The 16,269-nt window shown below is 52.9% G+C and overlaps 1 protein-coding gene across 1 annotated transcript; it reads left to right on the top strand.

Annotated features, from left to right (window-relative positions):
* The first annotated feature begins 2,740 nt into the window (after positions 1–2,740).
* Positions 2,741–15,852, top strand: LOC117870619 (zinc finger protein RFP-like). Its single transcript, XM_034757825.1, has 7 exons — positions 2,741–3,357; positions 5,116–5,211; positions 6,351–6,581; positions 6,882–6,904; positions 7,195–7,310; positions 8,364–8,423; positions 15,263–15,852. The coding sequence occupies exons 1-7, from the start codon at positions 2,941–2,943 to the stop codon at positions 15,775–15,777; spliced, it is 1,458 nt and encodes a 485-aa protein (XP_034613716.1). The 5' UTR covers positions 2,741–2,940; the 3' UTR covers positions 15,778–15,852.
* The last annotated feature ends 417 nt before the right edge of the window (positions 15,853–16,269 follow it).

Raw genomic sequence — 16,269 nt, 5'->3', positions numbered from 1 at the left:
CCCCCCCCCAGAACCTCCCTGCCGCTTCTCTGACCCCCGGCCCCCTTACTGTGCTGCAGAGCAACGCGCTCGGCAGCAGGGGAGGGGAGCAGGGTCGGAGCTCCAGACTGCCGGAGGCCGAGGCGACGGCGGGCGATCTGTGAATGCAGGGCGGGGGGAGGGAGGGAGAGGCCTCAAGTTGCAGGGGAGAGGAGGGGGGAAGTGGAGGAAGGGCTCTGGCTGCCGGAGCCCCGTGCGAGTGGCACCATCCGGCCGGCTGCCCTGTAATCCGCGCACGCTTTGCATGGGGGGCGGGGGAAGTCCGGACATTGACAAATTCCCCCCGGACGCTATTTTTAACTGAAAAAAGCCGGACATGTCCGGGGGAATCCGGACGGATGGTAACCCTAATTTACAATCATACCCTATTTCACTTAACATAACCATTCTCAAATCACTGGGGCATGACAGACTCCAATGAATCCATCCATGCCACTTGTCACACATGAAAAGAAAACAAGCAAGATAGGAATGTAAAAGTGGAGGAACAACAAATCTTGTTCCTGAATTCAGAAAAACATTTGTAACGTTGTTATCTTACCACTTTTAGGACAAACTCTTAGTCTCTGAATGTTTTTTTACAATTAGCACAGACCTTGCAAATTAACAGGCCTGCTTCACTTAGCACAAACTCAAGCAAGGCTGAGAGACATATCTCTTTCTAATAATACAAGCCAAATCCAGGGTCTGTACCGGACCATATTTTCCCCAAAATAATTAATGTATTAATTATTACTTTTAATCCAACATACTTGCAGTAGGTTTTATTATTATTCTATGTATTATCTGGATCATTCTCGTACCCCAAAACCCTGATCAAAGATCCTGGCAGAGATTTATGTTTTTTCACATCCCCCCTGTCCAGTCTAAACCTGGGATACTGAATTAGCGGGTGAAATTTTAATCCTGTGTAATGCATATACATTAAAAAAAAACAGCAGAAAGGCAGATTAGGTTACTCAAGTGTAGATAGATTTTCACTACAGCCTCAACTTTGAAAAGCAAAGAAATATGCATTTCAAGGGAATACCTACTCCATTCTCTGCTACAGAGTCTGTGGAACTCCTTGCCAGAGGAAGTTGTGAAGGCCAAGACTATAACAGGGTTCAAAAAAGAACTGGATAACTTCATGGAGGATAGGTCCGTTAATGGCTATTAGCCAGGGTTGGCAGGGATGGTGTCCCTAGCCTCTGTTTGCCAGAAACTGGGAATGGGCAACAGGATGGATCACTTGATGATTCCCTGTTCTGTTCATTCCCTCTGGGGCACCTGGCATTGGCCACGGTCAGAAGACAGGATACTGGGCTAGATGGACCTTTGGTCTGACCCAGTGTGGCTGTTCTTATGGACACACTCCTAAAACCATTGTCAGCGGGACGCTGCCCCAGCCCAGATATGTTCCTTTGACAGGACGTGGTCTATGCGCTGCACTCAATGTATTCATCTCACTCGCCCTGCAAAGCAAATCCTTAATTCTGACCTCAGCAAACATGGTTTGTGCCTGGAACAGAGCCAGGGCCCAGGTTGCTGAAGGAGTTTAGGCTTAAGGATACTTGGAAAGAAGTGGCAAGAGCAGGGCCGGCTTTAGCAAGAGCGGGGCCCGATTCCTGGGGGCGTGGCTTGCCACAAGCTCCAGCCGGGGGGGCCGGACCCAGACCCGCTCAGCCGGGGGGGCTGAGCTGGGGGGGGCCAGATCCGGACCCGGACCCACTCAGCTGGGGGGCCGAGCCGGGGGGGCCGGACCCGGAGCCGCTCAGCCAGCGGGGGGGCCCAAGCCGCAGGGGCCGGACCCGGAGCCGCTCAGCCACGGGGGGGCCCGAGCCACGGGGGCCGGGGCCGGACCCGGAGCCGCTCAGCCGGGGGGGCCGAGCCGCCGGACCCGAGCCGGCCCGGGCCGGAGCCGAGCTGCGGGGCCTGAGCCGGAGCCGAGCCGAGGGGGCCGGGCTGGAGCTGAGCTGGGGGGCCGGACAAGGGCCGGGCCCGAACCGGGACGCGGGGCCTGGGCCGGAGCCGAGCCGAGTGGGCCGGGCCGGCGCCCCGGGGCCGGAGCTGGACTGGGCCGCGCCTCCCCGGAGCCCTTTTCACGCCCCCTGCCACCCCAGCTTACCTGGTGCTGCCAGCCTGTCTGCCCGCCCCTGCTTCTTTTCAGACTTCCCGCGAACCTCTGATTCAGGGGGCGGAGCGTGCAGGGGAGGGGAGGAGGGGGAAGTGAGCTGGGGGCAGGGTGGAGAGCTGCGGCGCGGGGCCCTCTTGGCGCGGGGCCCAATTCAGCCGAATCGGCTGAATCGGCCTAAAGCCGGCCCTGGGCAAGAGTCTCCCCTAATCACATGCTTTCAGGAGCTGGGGGTCTAACAAACACAGCAAATATCGTGAGACTCCATGAGATGAAATCATGGGAGCTGGCAACGCACTGAGCCAGAGCAGCCCTGGTTTAAGTGAGAAGCAGATATTTGAAACACTGATTCCAGCTTAGCTGAGTTTTTAGCCTGTAAAAAGAACAGGAGTCCTTGTGGCACCTTAGAGACTAACACATTTATTTGAGCATTAGCTTTCGTGAGCTACAGCCCACTTCATCGGATGCAGCCTGTGAGTTTCAAACTATCCCTCCTTAAACACCTGCTCTGGCAAGCCCATCTGTACCGGTGGCTGCTGGCACCCACGAGAGGTCCTAGTGACCCTCTACACCGGCACAGCGGCTGTTTGCAGGTGGGGCAGCACTTTATTGGCACTTTGATCACAAAAGCCCCCGGGGCTGGTAATGTTACCAGGGGGCTTGTTCCGATGCAGCAAACAGTGTGAGTCAATTCCAGGAAAGGAAACACCCAGTTCCTGTAGCAGGTGGAGTGCACCTCTGAATTCAGGAAAGTGAAACTTACCACTGGGGCTCTCTAGACAGAAGCCATGGCTGCAGAGAGCCCTGCACGATGTCTCCAGGCTGAAGCTAGTTGCCCCATCTGTCGGGAGTATTTTAAAGACCCGGTGATTATAGACTGCGGGCACAGTTTCTGCAGAGCCTGCATCAGCCGGTGCTGGGAAGGGTCGGACACAGACGTCTCCTGTCCTCAGTGCGGAGAAACTGCTCAGCAGAGAAACCTCACACCCAACAGGCAGCTGGCGAATGTCCTAGAAATTGTCCAACAGCTGAGTTTACGGGGAATTGAGGATGCAGGATGGGAGAGAGTGTGCGGGGAGCACCGGCAGCCTCTCAAGCTGTTCTGTGAAGAGGATCAAACCCCCATCTGCGTGATGTGTGATGCATCCCGGGCTCACGCCGCTCACACGGTGGTTCCCATCCGGGAGGCTGCCCAGGAGTACGAGGTAAGGAATCGCTGCCCCATCTAATTCATTCTAACTGCATTTTAATGACAGGTTCATTTCACCCCAACTTGCTGATCAGACTCTATTTCTGCCCCCGGCATCTTTCTGCTCTATAAAGCTTTCACTGTATGAACAGTAGGGTGCCCAGACAGCAAGTGTGAAAAATCGGGACAGGGGGTGGGGGGTAATAGGAGCCTATATAAGACAAAGCCCCAAATATCGGGACTGTCCCTATAAAATCGGGACCTCTGGTCACCCTAATGAACAGTGATATGGAAAGAAATGTATAGAGCGGGGGTAGGCAACCTATGGCACGGATGCCAAAGGCGGCACGCGAGCTGATTTTCAGTGGCACTCACACTGCCCGGGTCCTGGCCACCGGTCCAGGGGGGCTCTACATTTTCATTTTAAATGAAGCTTCTTAAACATTTAAAAAACTTTCTTTACTTTACATACAACAACAGTTTAGTTCTATATTATAGACTTATAGAAAGAGACTTTCTAAAAACGTTAACATGTATGACTGGCACACGACACCTTACATTAGAGTGAATCAATGAAGACTCGGCCCAGCACTTCTGAAAGGTTGCCGGCCCCCGGCATAGAGAGATGTGGCGTGAGAGGCAGAAATGAAGGCAGGACAGATGACTGATGTGGGCGACGTTTCTCTGGGAAGCTGGAGCGCCATTTTCAAATCACTTCCCCCGGTGAAATAAGGGAACTTGCAACTCAAATGAAACTGTGGAAGGATCGGTGAGGTTTCGGTCACGTGCACTGCAGGCCAGTGTACCTGGGAGTGCTGCCTTCAGACCAGGGAAGGGGGACTTTTATCACAGTCTGTATCATCCAGGCAGCTCCTGCAGACCAAGCATGAGACCTGACCTCCACTGGACTGGGCCCTGCACAAAACAGTGGGGGACAATCCCGGCCTTGTGCATCTCCCAGAGTCCATTGCTTCTGGTAGCTTTGCTAGGAACGGGGGGGTCGCTACCCAGAGGGCATTGCAAATGAAAGGGATTGGGATCTCATAAAGCAACCGTTCTTAACACAAATCACCCGCCCAAGTGCTTAGCCCAGTTCTGTCCAACCTGTCCAATCCCCCGGGGTTAAGGGCTGAAATTCAATGGGAGTTGGGCTCCTTTGGTATTTCTAACCCTGATGGCTTCTGGGGTTGGTATCACTTTGTTAGTTAAGCTTTCTAAACAATTGGGTTATTGATTCACCATCATGTGACTCCAGCTTTCTCCCCTGGTTTAACTCAATGGAGGAAAAGGACAAATAATTCTCAGCTGCCTGAATATAAAACACTCCCAGTCTCCATTCATGAGGAATCATTTCCTTCGTGTCCCTGATGTCAGAAAGGGCTAACAGTGTGATGAAGTGGGGCTGTTCTTAATACTGTGTGGGTGCCTCAGTTTCTGGCCGACCCTCCGTCTCCTGGCAACTAATGGCCGGGGCCCTTCCCCGTTGCAAGGATATGCTAAAGGTGTGGGAGAACAAAGAGGTCAGGTGACCTCCTGGCCCGGGAAAGGGACAAAGCCCAGAGAAGGAGGGGCTGGAGGGAGTTTAAGTTTGGAGCTGGCTAGGGATGAGGAGTGAGGGCAAACGGGGGTGTCTGGCTCGCTGGGCCCCAGCATGTAGGGAGCAGTTCTAGAGCATCGCCCGAGGACTCCATGACAGACCGTCATCTACAGATTCTTGGGTGGGAAAACACTCACTAGACACAAATAAACAACCAATGCATTTCTGTTTCACCAGGAGACGTTCCAGGCCCATTTGAAGACTCTGAAGGAAGAGAAAGAAAAGCTGAAGGGATTTAAAGTGACTGGCGAGGGGACAAGCCAGCAGTATCGGGTAGGTCCCTGTTGTTATTAACCAGCAAGGAGCTGGGGAAGGGAGATCTCTTTGTAGGCAGATTCCTCTGTGGCCTTGGGGAATGAGGAATCATAGTATATCAGGGTTGGAAGAGGCCTCAGGAGGTATCTAGTCCAACCCCCTGCTCAAAGCAGGACCAACCCCAACTAAATCATCCCAGCCCAGGGCTTTGTCAAGCCTGACCTTAAAAACCTCTAAGGAAGGAGATTCCACCACCTCCCTAGGGAACCCGTTCCAGTGCTTCCCCACCCTCCTAGTGAAAAAGTTTTTCCTAATATCCAACCTAAACCTCCCCCACTGCAACTTGAGACCATTACTCCTTGTTCTGTCATCTGGTACCACTGAGAACAGCCAAGCTCCATCCTCTTTGGAACCCCCCTTCAGGGAGTTGAAAGCAGCTATCAAATCCCCCCTCGTTCTTCTCTTCTGCAGACTAAACAATCCCAGTTCCCTCAGCCTCTCCTCATAAATCATGTGCTCCAGCCCCCCTAATCATTTTTGTTGCCCTCCGCTGGACTCTTTCCAATTTTTCCACATCCTTCTTGTAGTGTGGGGCCCAAAACTGGACACAGTACTCAGGACTTGTTGTGTGCGTTGTTCCGTGACCGGGGATTAGAGTCATGTCTGCACCCGCACACGTGCAGGGGGCTTGAGAAGGCCTCTCCCAGGATCAGGCCCACCTCATTTTCTACAGAAGCGGAGCTCCCATTCCAAGGAATGAGTTAATTTCTAGCTCTTGTGGCTTTCCTAACTCTCCTTCCAAGCTGAACGGACTATATCGCAGAAAGTGCCGTCAGCCGGAGCCCGCAGGCATTTCTTGCACTATTAAATAATTGTTTCATTCTTTTTTCTTCTCTGGCATCTCTGCCTCCTGCTGCTCTGGGTCACGACTGAGACAAGTCTCTGATGACATAGTGCCCTGCCCCTGTGAGACATGGACACATTCCATGAAGAGATATTAGGAACAAAGAGGAAGGTGTTACGAAATCCGCTCCCTAGTAACTACTGTGTCAAGTGTCAGATGTAAGGCAATTCTCTCTCCTGCACGCTCAGCACTTGTGAAAGACCCTAGACGTTCTCTATATGTCCCTTTCCCCACCCCTTTTTTAAAAAAACAGATACAGACAGAAAAGGAGAGGCGGGAGATTGTGTCTGAGTTTCAGCAACTGAAGACGTTTCTGGAGGAAGAAGAGCGACTCCTGCTGGCCCACCTGGAAAAGCTGGACGAGGAGATTGTGAAGCTACAGCACGACAATGTCACTCAACTCTCTGAGGAGATTTCCCGGCTCAGCGAGCTGATCCGTGAGCTGGAGGGGAAGTGTCAGAAGCCAGCGAGTGAATTGCTGCAGGTGAGACTGAGTTAAATACATCCCAGATCCCGACACAGGGACAGGACAGCATGGGCACTGGGGTCCAGCCATCACAGCTCACAGCGTGACTCAGTGTGTGCATTGCTGACGTGTGAATTATTGTTGCTCTTGGACAAGTTACAGACTTATTCCTGTTCGAGATGACATTAACTCAGCCAATGCATGGCCCTGGGGCCAGGGCAGTGCCTCTTTCCCCATTATCTGCAAAATCCCTTTCCCACATACCCCAGTGTGTGGCATGAGGGACTGAGATTGTTTTTCTCTCTCTCCCCCCTCTAGGATATCAGAAGCACCTTGAGCAGGTACGTGGCTCTCCCTCCCTCCCCCGCTATACAAGAATCTGGAATTATCTAATACGTGGGAAAGATGGGCCTCTTTCATCCTCGGATCTGCTCTCTGCAGGCCAGGTTGGAAGGATATTAATGGGGCCTATGGGGGAAGATTGCACAGCCCTGGGCTGTGCTGCACCGGCTCGGAGGCTGGGAGGAGAGGATTTCTAACTCCAGGCTCCATAGAGCAGCAACTTCCACCAGCAAGGAATGATAATGAGTCTGTAAACGAAATATAATCACGTGAAATTTTCTCTCTCCAGATGTGAGACGGGGAAGTTCCAGCAGCCAGTGGAGATTTCTCCGGAGCTGGCAGAGAGACGCAGCAATTTCTCCCAGAAAATTTTTGCTCTAACAGAGACTCTGAGGAAGTTCAAAGGTATCAAGAAGGAATCTAGGAGGGGAAATAAGAGTGTGTCTCTGAGACCGTGGGACGAGATGGGCTCTGGCCAGTCGCTTCATAATTACAATGTGTACCAATTCAATAAAAACCAGAAAGTGGAGAAACGGAGCAGATGTAGCAGGGGCCAGGCACCGGGATGTCTCACGGTGATTCACTCTGTGAGCTTGGGTAAAATCGTGAAGGTAAAAACATAGCAAAATGTGAGTGCCTCGGTTTCTCTCTCCCAACGGCTGAACTGCAGAGCGTGTGCGCCAGAGCTGTGACTCACCCACCGCTGCAGCTTGAGCCAGTGGGATATGCAGCACCTTGGAGAACCAGGCCCCCGGGGCCTGAAGTTTGACCCCCAAAATTTAGACCCTAAATTACAGGTCACTTTTGAAATGTGGACCCAGCCCATCCTTGTGCTCCGGCCGCATGTGGCAGCTCGTGTGGGCCAAAGGTGCAAACCCAGGCGAATCCCTACAACACAGGAGCCCTTTGTGCCTCCTCCCCAGCAGCTGCAGGCTCAAGGGGTGCTCCTGGGTGGGCAGGAAGTGGAGGCGTTGAGGGAAGAGCGGAGGAGGAATGGGGTGGAGCAGGGATAGAGGGGCGTGGCCTGGGTAAAGCTTTGCCATTCAGGGCCCTGATCCTGCAAAGTCTCCACAAAGCCCATTCATGTCAAATGAGCCAAAGGGTGTAAAGGTCCATTCATGCTAAAACTCTTGGCAGGATCTGGGTCTAGGTTATGAAAACATGCCCACGGAGAATGAGCAAAACTGACGGGGGTCTGGAGGAAGAGAGAAATCCCTCTCCCATGTCGTATCTGCTGGGGGGAGGTGGGAGGGTTAATGGACATTTCTGTGGATGTGAGATGCCGGAACGAAAGCGAAAATAGAAAAAGTGTCAGATTCTTTGATTAAAGATCTAGGCGCGGCCCTGTCCCTCGCCAATGTTTTCTCTCACGTAATTAAAACATAGTTCTGTCAGCTACGAGTGAGGATGTCTCTGTAAACGTGCCAGCCTGAAACCTCATCTCTTTTCCCTCTCCAGACACGCTGCCCTCTGAACTGGAGAGAAAAGAAGGGGAACCCCTAGAGTCATACACACCAGGTGAGATTTCACACGGAGATTATCTTTCAAGGAAGAGAAAAATCCCTTGAAAAGATTTTCACGAACTTGTCGCTCACGTCACAAATCAAACCAGTTGTGACGGGGCAAGGCCAGATGGCTATAGTAAAGTAGTGAGGAACAGGTATGTTAGCCCCAGGCTAAACAAATCCCTGGTACCATGGCAACCAAATGGCAGTTGCTCCAGGTTAATCAAGACACCTGGGGCCAATTAAGATCCTTCTAGAAAGCAGTGGAGATAGCTAGATTGATTGGGACTCCTGAAGCCAATCAAGGGCTGTCTGGAACTAGTTAAAAACCTCCCAGTTAGTCAGTGAGGCGTTTCAAGAGCTGTAGGAGGAAGCTGCGTTGTTGGAGAGACTGAGGAGTACAAACCATATCAGGCACAAGGAAGGAGGCCCTGAGGTAAGGGTGAAGTGGATCTTGAGGAAGTGGGGGATGCTGTGGGGAAGTGGCCCAGGGAATTGTACACGTCCTATTTCCAAAAAGTCAGCTTCCATAGCTGCTAATTTTAGGGTCCCTGGGCTGGAGCCCGGAGTAGAGGGCGGGCCCGGGCTCCCCTCTCCCCTCCTTGATTAATCACTGACACTGGGAGACAACAGAGACTGTGCGAGGGAGGGTTGCTTCTCCTCATCTCCCTTGCTGGCTTATGATGAAAATGGCTCAGTAGGCTGTGACCCTTGCCTCTAGAGAGAGAAGGGCTATGTGGAGGGTCACAGCGAACCTCTGAGGCTAGCGAAATCCGCCAGGAAACGCGGGACCCCCAGAGACAAGGACAGAGATTTGTCACACAGCATTGACCATGACACCGCCCGCCCCCAGCCTCTAAACATAAAAATACAAACACGAAATACGAAGCAGATCCCAAGCAGAGGTCAGACGAACAATCCTGACGCCAGCCTTGGTGCTGAGTTCACACCCACGCCGATGAACAAAGGAACCTACACACAAAGCAAAGGTCCTTAGCGCTGACCCTGGCGCTTCCACACACATCCACATGCCTTTGAAATAGTCAGTTCAGAGGGCTGCCTCTGGCCTGGAGAGGTTCTTCTCTAGTATCCCCTTCCCGTCTCTTCTCCCAGGCCAGGGAGAGGAGAATGGGGTCAGTGTGCAGCTTCTCCCTGGCTTTATATCTGTTGCCTCCCTTCTCTCACTCCCCTCCCTGCAGCTTCAGGTGCTGATGTTCCTCTAATCTCGAGAGAGGAGTAGCCCTAGCAGGGAGATGCAGCCGGGAAAGAGGCAGTTTCTGAAGCCAGCCTGGGGGAGGAACTGTCAGGGCGTCTCTGCCTGGTCTCAGGTTTCAGAGTAGCAGCCGTGTTAGTCTGTATCCGCAAAAACAACGCGGAGTCCTTGTGGCACCTTAGAGACTAACAAATGTATTTGGGCATAAGCTTTCGGGGGCTAAAACCCACTTCATCAGATGCATGGAGTGGAACATACAGTAGCAGGTATAAATACACAGCATATGAAAAGATGGGAGTTGCTTTACCAAGTGGGGGGTCAGTGCTAATGAACCAATTCAATTAAATGGAAGAGGGCAATTATCAACAGGAGGAAAAATCACTTTTGTAGTGGTAATCAACGTGGCCCATTTCAAACAGTTGACAAGAAGGGGTGAGTAATAGTAGGGGGAAATTAGTTTTTGTAATGACCCAGCCACTCCCAGTCTTTATTCAGACCTAATTTGAAGATGTGCAGTTTGCAAATTAATTCCAGTTCTGCAGTTTCTCCTTGGAGTCTGTTTTTGACGTTTTTTGGTTGAAGAATGGCCACTTTTAAGTCTGCTATTGAGTGTCCAGGGAGATTGAAGTGTTCTCCGAATGAGTTTTTCAAATGGGTTTATTAGATGTCTGGAACGCAGCGTAGAGAGAGTTATAGCCTGGTCCATCGTGGTGAGCCCTGAGCCTACAGCCCTCTGACCCCTCTCTAGTCCCAATTCAGGGGAGTGTGTCCCCAGCTGTCAGCAGCCCACCCCTAACAACCCCCACCTGGCCCCTCCTTAGCCCTTTGTTCTTCTTCGAGTGATGGTCCCTATTGTATTCCATGGAGGGTTTACGCCATGTGCCCGGAGCTGGAGCATTTGAAAGTAGGAGCGTTTGGTGGTCCGTGCATGCGCCCTGGCTTCGCGTTATGGTTTTGTCCGAGGCGTTAACAGGCAGGGTGGACCGACCGCACCTTCAGTTTCTCCTCACCGCCACATGGTCCGAGTCGGATCTGCTAGTGTCCTCTTGTCTCTCACGCACTTAAACAAACCCTCCCCCCACTTTAGAATTGTACAAAGTTCTTTTTATTCAGGTTTGTGTTCTAGTTTTAGTGCTTAGTGGTAGTTTTAGGAGCTAAGAGACTGTAGGGCTCTGTTTTCACCGGTCCCCACCCCATCCCAATCCAGAACCCACGCCTGGGTACTGGTTTATGCCAGAGACGCCGGGGTGGAAGATCTGCGCCTCCTGCCCGTGTTCGTTCTCAGTCAGTGATGAGCACCAACGCTGCCTCTCCTGCCTGGGAGAAGCTCACATTTCATCCAGGTGCAGCATCGGCCCATCCTTCCCATACATGAGAAGGTCGGGCTCTTCACCTCGAAAAGCACCAAGAGGCCGCAGTCGGATCCAGGCCGGGGAACCACCCCGCATACATCAACCTGAAAAACCCAGAAGTGCACCTCCAATGGTGGAGATCATGTCCGGTTCCGCTGGTACCAGTACTATGGACCCCGTGCCAGGGCCTAGTCGGGAGCCAAGGATGCATGCACTTAAGGATGTCAGTAAGTCTTCCTCCAGGCCCAAGAAGGCCCATGCGTCTTCCACCAGTTCCAGCCACTGAGAACTGGGGCTTACCAAGGCTCACAAGCACAAGAAGTCACACAGACCTGCCAGATCCACCAGTGCCAACCATCGAGCCACGCACCCCCTAAGTCAAGGGAAGCATCGGTTCCGAACCAGCCCTCCGCTCCAGCTCTGGTTCCGGCTGCGACGTATGTGCCGCTAACACCGGGGAGGTTGGAGACGGCACCCGGACCCGATTAACTCTTTGCTCGGGGGGAAGTGAGGTCTCCATGTCTTCCTGCACAGTCGACGCCTAGCGGGGGTATGATCTTCAACTCTGGACTTCCCTCAGTCGAGTCACGCTTCCACCCACTCCCCTCCGGTTCAGACAGTCTCCCCCGGTTCCGATGGTACTGCCACTTGAACCGGGCTCTGAGTTCTCATTGGAGGATTCGGATGGAGCACAGGGGCTGCCAATCCTCTACCGCTGCTATGAATATCCAAGGGACCGCCAACTTTGTGAGAGTCCCTTCTTTTTCCCCAATGAGAAACCACTGTTATCCCATTGCCTGGGGCCCTCCACAGCATCCAATGGATCCGTCTTGTGGGTCGCACAGGGGGGTCTTGGCTGCAATATCTACCTTCGGAGCCTCCCCATTCAGCAAGACAGGATTCACCCCTCTCCCCGCTTTGGGTATTTGGAACCAGTTTTGCAAGATGAGTCATTCAGTTTGGCTCTAACAGTGCTGCCGGAACAGAAGTAATTCCCATAATCTTCTCTAGACGCAGCTGTGTCCTCAGCTCAACCCTTGTCTCCAGATCGTTTTCATCATATCCAAGACGAGGGTGACCATATGTCCCGATTTTATAGGGACAGTCCCGGTTTTTGGGTCTTTTTCTTATATAGGCTCCTATTACCCCCCCACCCCCATCCCGATTTTTCACATTTGCTATCTGGTCACCCCATCCAAGACCTCCTACGCCGGGTGGCTGAGAGGCTCCATATTCATCCACTGGAGGAAGGACAGGAAAAACAGTGGTAGCTTCTTGACATGCTTCAGGCCTCAGTACCGACCAGGGTTGTTCTACCGATCAATGATGCCATTCTTCAGTCAGCTTGAACTGTTTGGCGGGCAGAAAAGAGGGTACCATGTACTGGCTAAGGGGTCTGAGTTTCTGTTCTCTCATCCTCCACCCCATTCCCTCATGATACAAGCAGTGATGCACCCTGGCAGACAAGGAGGGTAAGCAGCTGGACCTTCTGGGGTGCTCGTCAGCCAGTCTCCAATTTTGGATTTCCAACTACCAGGCCTTATTGGCCAAATGACACTTTCTCAATTACGGTAAATTGGAGGACTTTACAGACAAGCTTCCCCAGCAAGATCGAGCCCCTTTCCAAGCTATCTAGGAGGAGGGCAAACTGTCCAGGTGCCAGGGGCCCACAAAAGATTAACCCAGTCTTGGGTCTCCTCAGAATCTGTCCCCCCATTCAACCTATCGCTCTCCAATGGGACTTCAACCTCATTCTCTCAACATGAATGAAATCACCGTTTGAACCATTGGCTTCATGCTCCCTTGTCCCTTCTTTCCACGAAGGTTACTTCCCTGGTAGCTCTTACTTCCACAAGAAGGGTAGGAGAATTGGGGGCCATGATGGTGGATCCCCCATTCACCATGTTCTGTAAGGACAAAGTTTCCCTGTGCCTGCATCCCAAGTTTCTGCCAAAGGTTGTCTCCCGTATTCATCTTAACCAACTCATAGGAGGAGCGATTCCTTCACTCCCTTGATGTCTGCAGGACCTTGGCCTTCAACCTGCAGAGGGTGAGACTATTTAGGAAATCCCTTTGACTGTTTCTCACTCTAGGCGCTTCCAGACCTGGATAGGGTAGCCACATGGACTAATGTACATACTTTTGCTGTGCATTGCTCCTCAGCGCAAGATTCTGCGGTGGATGATTCATTAATGATCTGGAGGATGGTGTGGACTGCACCCTCAGCAAGTTTGCAGATGACACTAAACTGGGAGGAGTGGTAGATATGCTGGATACAGAGGGACCTAGACAGAGGGATAGGATACAGAGGGACCTAGACAAATTAGAGGATTGAGCCAAAAGAAACCTGATGAGGTTCAACAAGGACAAGTGCAGAGTCCTGCACTTAGGATGGAAGAATCTCATGCACTGCTACAGTGCATGAATACAACCTGAATGGCTAGGCAACAGTTCTGCAGAAAAGGACCTAGGGGTTACAGTGGACGAGAAGCTGGATATGAGTCAACAGTGTGCCCTTGTTGCCAAGAAGGCCAATGGCATTTTGGTCTGCATAAGAAGGGACATTGCCAGCAGATTGAGGGACGTGATCATTCCCCTCTATTCGGCACTGTTGAGGTCTCATCTGGAGTACTGTGTCCAGTTTTGGGCTCCAGACTACAAGCAGGATGTGGAAAAATTGGAAACAGTCTAGTGGAGGGCAACAAAAATGATGAGGGGGCTGGAGCACATGAACTATGAAGAGAGGCTGAGGGAACTGGGATTGTTTAGTCTGCAGAAGAGAAGAATGAGGGGGGATTCGATAGCTGCTTTCAACTACCTGAAAGGGGGTTCCAAAGAGGATGGATCTAGACTGTTCTCAGTGATATCTGATGACAGAACAAGGAGTAATGGTCTCAAGTTGCAGTGGGGGAGGTTTAGGTTGGATATTACGAAAAAGTTTTTCACCAGGAGGGTGGTGAAGCACTGGAATGGGTTCCCTAGGGAGGTGGTGGAATCTCCTTCCTTAGAGGTTTTTAAGGTCAGGCTTGACAAATCCCTGGCTGGGATGATTTAGTTGGGGATTGGTCCTGCTTTGAGCAGGGGGTTGGACTAGATAACCTCCTGAGGTCCCTTCCAACCCTAATCTTCTATGATTCTATGTCTCGTTTGGCGCAGCCGTCCTCCGACCATTCCACCGAGCCAACCTCTTCCTCCCACCCTCCTCCAAATTAGGTGCTGCTTGTTAATCACCCTCAGTGGAATACAATAGGGACCATCACTCGAAGAAGAGGAGGTTACTAACTGGAGGTGTGGTCCTTACCCGTATTCCAGTCCCCCCCTTGTCCCTCCGCTGCGGATCTGTCCAATTTGTGGTGGAGAAGGAACTGAAGGCATGGTCAGTCCGCCCTGCCCTTTATCACCTTGTGAGGTGAATCAAAGGTGTGTACGCGGCCCAACGGACGTTACTTTCGAATTCTCCAGCTCCAGACGCATAGTGCATCCCTAAACCCTCAGTGGAATACAGGTAGGGACCACACATAGTTACAGGTAAGTAACCTCCTCTTCTCCCGCTGGTCAAACGCAGCTGGCTTCCTGCAGAGTTTGAGCCATCCATGGTTGTTAGTTGCTAGGCGCCAAATGATTGTGTCATTGGAGCAGCCATTGTCTTGTGGGACATTCCATAGACATGGGCCCAGGCTCCAGACAGTCAGGCACCTGTCTCACCTGGATTTCTGACTCTTTGCAGAGGGTAAACAACCTTTTCCCACCCCCTCGTTAACCATACAGCACATGGGGGAAACTGAGGCCCACGCCGCATTCCTACGAAATATTACAGAAAATTCCCACTCCATCACACCCACCCAATGCCATCGCCTACGTCCTACTCACTGGCCTCAAATCACCGGCTCCTCCCCAGGGCTGCATCTTCATCTCTGATCCCTGGGCTGGGAGCGTTGACTGCATTGGGGCGATGAAGCTTCCCAAAGTTGGTACCTGCCTTGTCTGGACCCTCCTTATTAAACGTTTTTGATGCCTTCCTTAGGAATGGAGCAGCTCCTGGAGGGCAACAGGGAGCTGCTTGCAGCCTTTATAGCGACAGTAGAAGGCACAGAACTGGGTCCCGTTACCCAGGTTGAGAAACTGCAGTAACGTCTGTCTGGGGAACCTGAGACTGAGCAGAGGCAGCCCCCCAGGATCCCGGACTGTCCCAGCCAAAATGGGGCAGATGGGGAGTGAAGGATATTGTCCCAGCTTCTCCCAGGGCTGAATTCTGCCCCTAACACTCTGTTTGTCTCTCCCCACCAGTGAATGTGACTCTGGATCCGGACACAGCTCATCCCGAACTCGTCCTCTCTGCGGATGGGAAAAGTGTGACATGGGAATGCTGGCGGCAGGTTCTGCCCGACAATCCGGAGAGATTCGACCGATGTCCCTGCGTGCTGGGCTGTGAGGGCTTCACCTCTGGGAGACATTGCTGGGAGATGGAGGTGGAGGTGGGGGATGAGGGACGCTGGGCGGTGGGGGTGGCCAGAGAGTCTGTGAGGAGGAAGGAACGGATCAACCTTAACCCCAAGGAGGGGATCTGGGCGGTGGAGCGGTGGGGGCATCAGTTCCGGGCTCTCACCTCCCCTACGACCCCCCTGCGCCGGGTCCCCAGCAGGATCCGGGTTTCTCTGGACTGTGAACGGGGGCAGGTGACGTTTTCTGACGCGGTTAGCGAGGCCCCAATCTTCACTTTCCCGCCGGGCTCCATCCCCGGCGAGAGAATCTGCCCCTGGCTCTTGGTAAGATCGAGCAGTGGTGTCAGACTGTGTCTCTGAGATGGGGTGCGGGTGTGTGGGTCTGTGACTATTGTCACGGAGTCCCCGGGCGCAGGTTCGCCTCTGGCTTTTTGGCCGCCCCAGGCAAAAAAAAAACAAAAACGGGGCGGCGCAGCCGGAGCGCGGGTACAGGGGGACCGGCTGGAGGGGGGAAGGGGGAGGGAGCGGGCGGGAGAGAGAGAGAAGGGGGCGGCCAGGGCTACAGCAGGGGCGCTGCCACACGGCCCCTCCCGCTGCGCCGCCTCCTGCCGCCTGCCGCGAGGGCTCCGCTCCAGTCGGCGGGGAGGGAAGGAAGAGGGGGCAGGAGGGATAGCTCAGTGGTTTGTGCATTAGCCTGCTAAACCCAGGGTTGTGAGTTCAATCCTTGAGGGGCCACTTGGGGATCTGGGGCAAAATCAGTACTTGGTCCTGCTAGTGAAGGCAGGGGACTGGACTCAATGACCTTTCAAGGTCCCTTCCAGCTCTAGGAGATAGGACTGCCCTGCAGGGCGC

This window comes from Trachemys scripta, unplaced genomic scaffold, assembly GCF_013100865.1.
Source record: "Trachemys scripta elegans isolate TJP31775 unplaced genomic scaffold, CAS_Tse_1.0 scaffold_66, whole genome shotgun sequence".
NCBI classification, from domain to species: domain Eukaryota; kingdom Metazoa; phylum Chordata; order Testudines; family Emydidae; genus Trachemys; species Trachemys scripta.
The sequence above is the reverse complement of the archived record's forward strand: the minus strand, read 5'-3'. Positions and strand labels throughout refer to the sequence as shown.

Coding starts and splice junctions, on each gene's coding strand:
- LOC117870619 (XM_034757825.1), top strand. CDS start 2,941: ATGGCTGCAGAGAGCCCTGCACGATGTCTCCAGGCTGAAGCTAGTTGC. Junction 7,311..8,363: donor GACTCTGAGGAAGTTCAAAG/GTATCAAGAAGG, acceptor TTCCCTCTCCAG/ACACGCTGCCCTCTGAACTG. Junction 8,424..15,262: donor CCTAGAGTCATACACACCAG/GTGAGATTTCAC, acceptor TCTCCCCACCAG/TGAATGTGACTCTGGATCCG.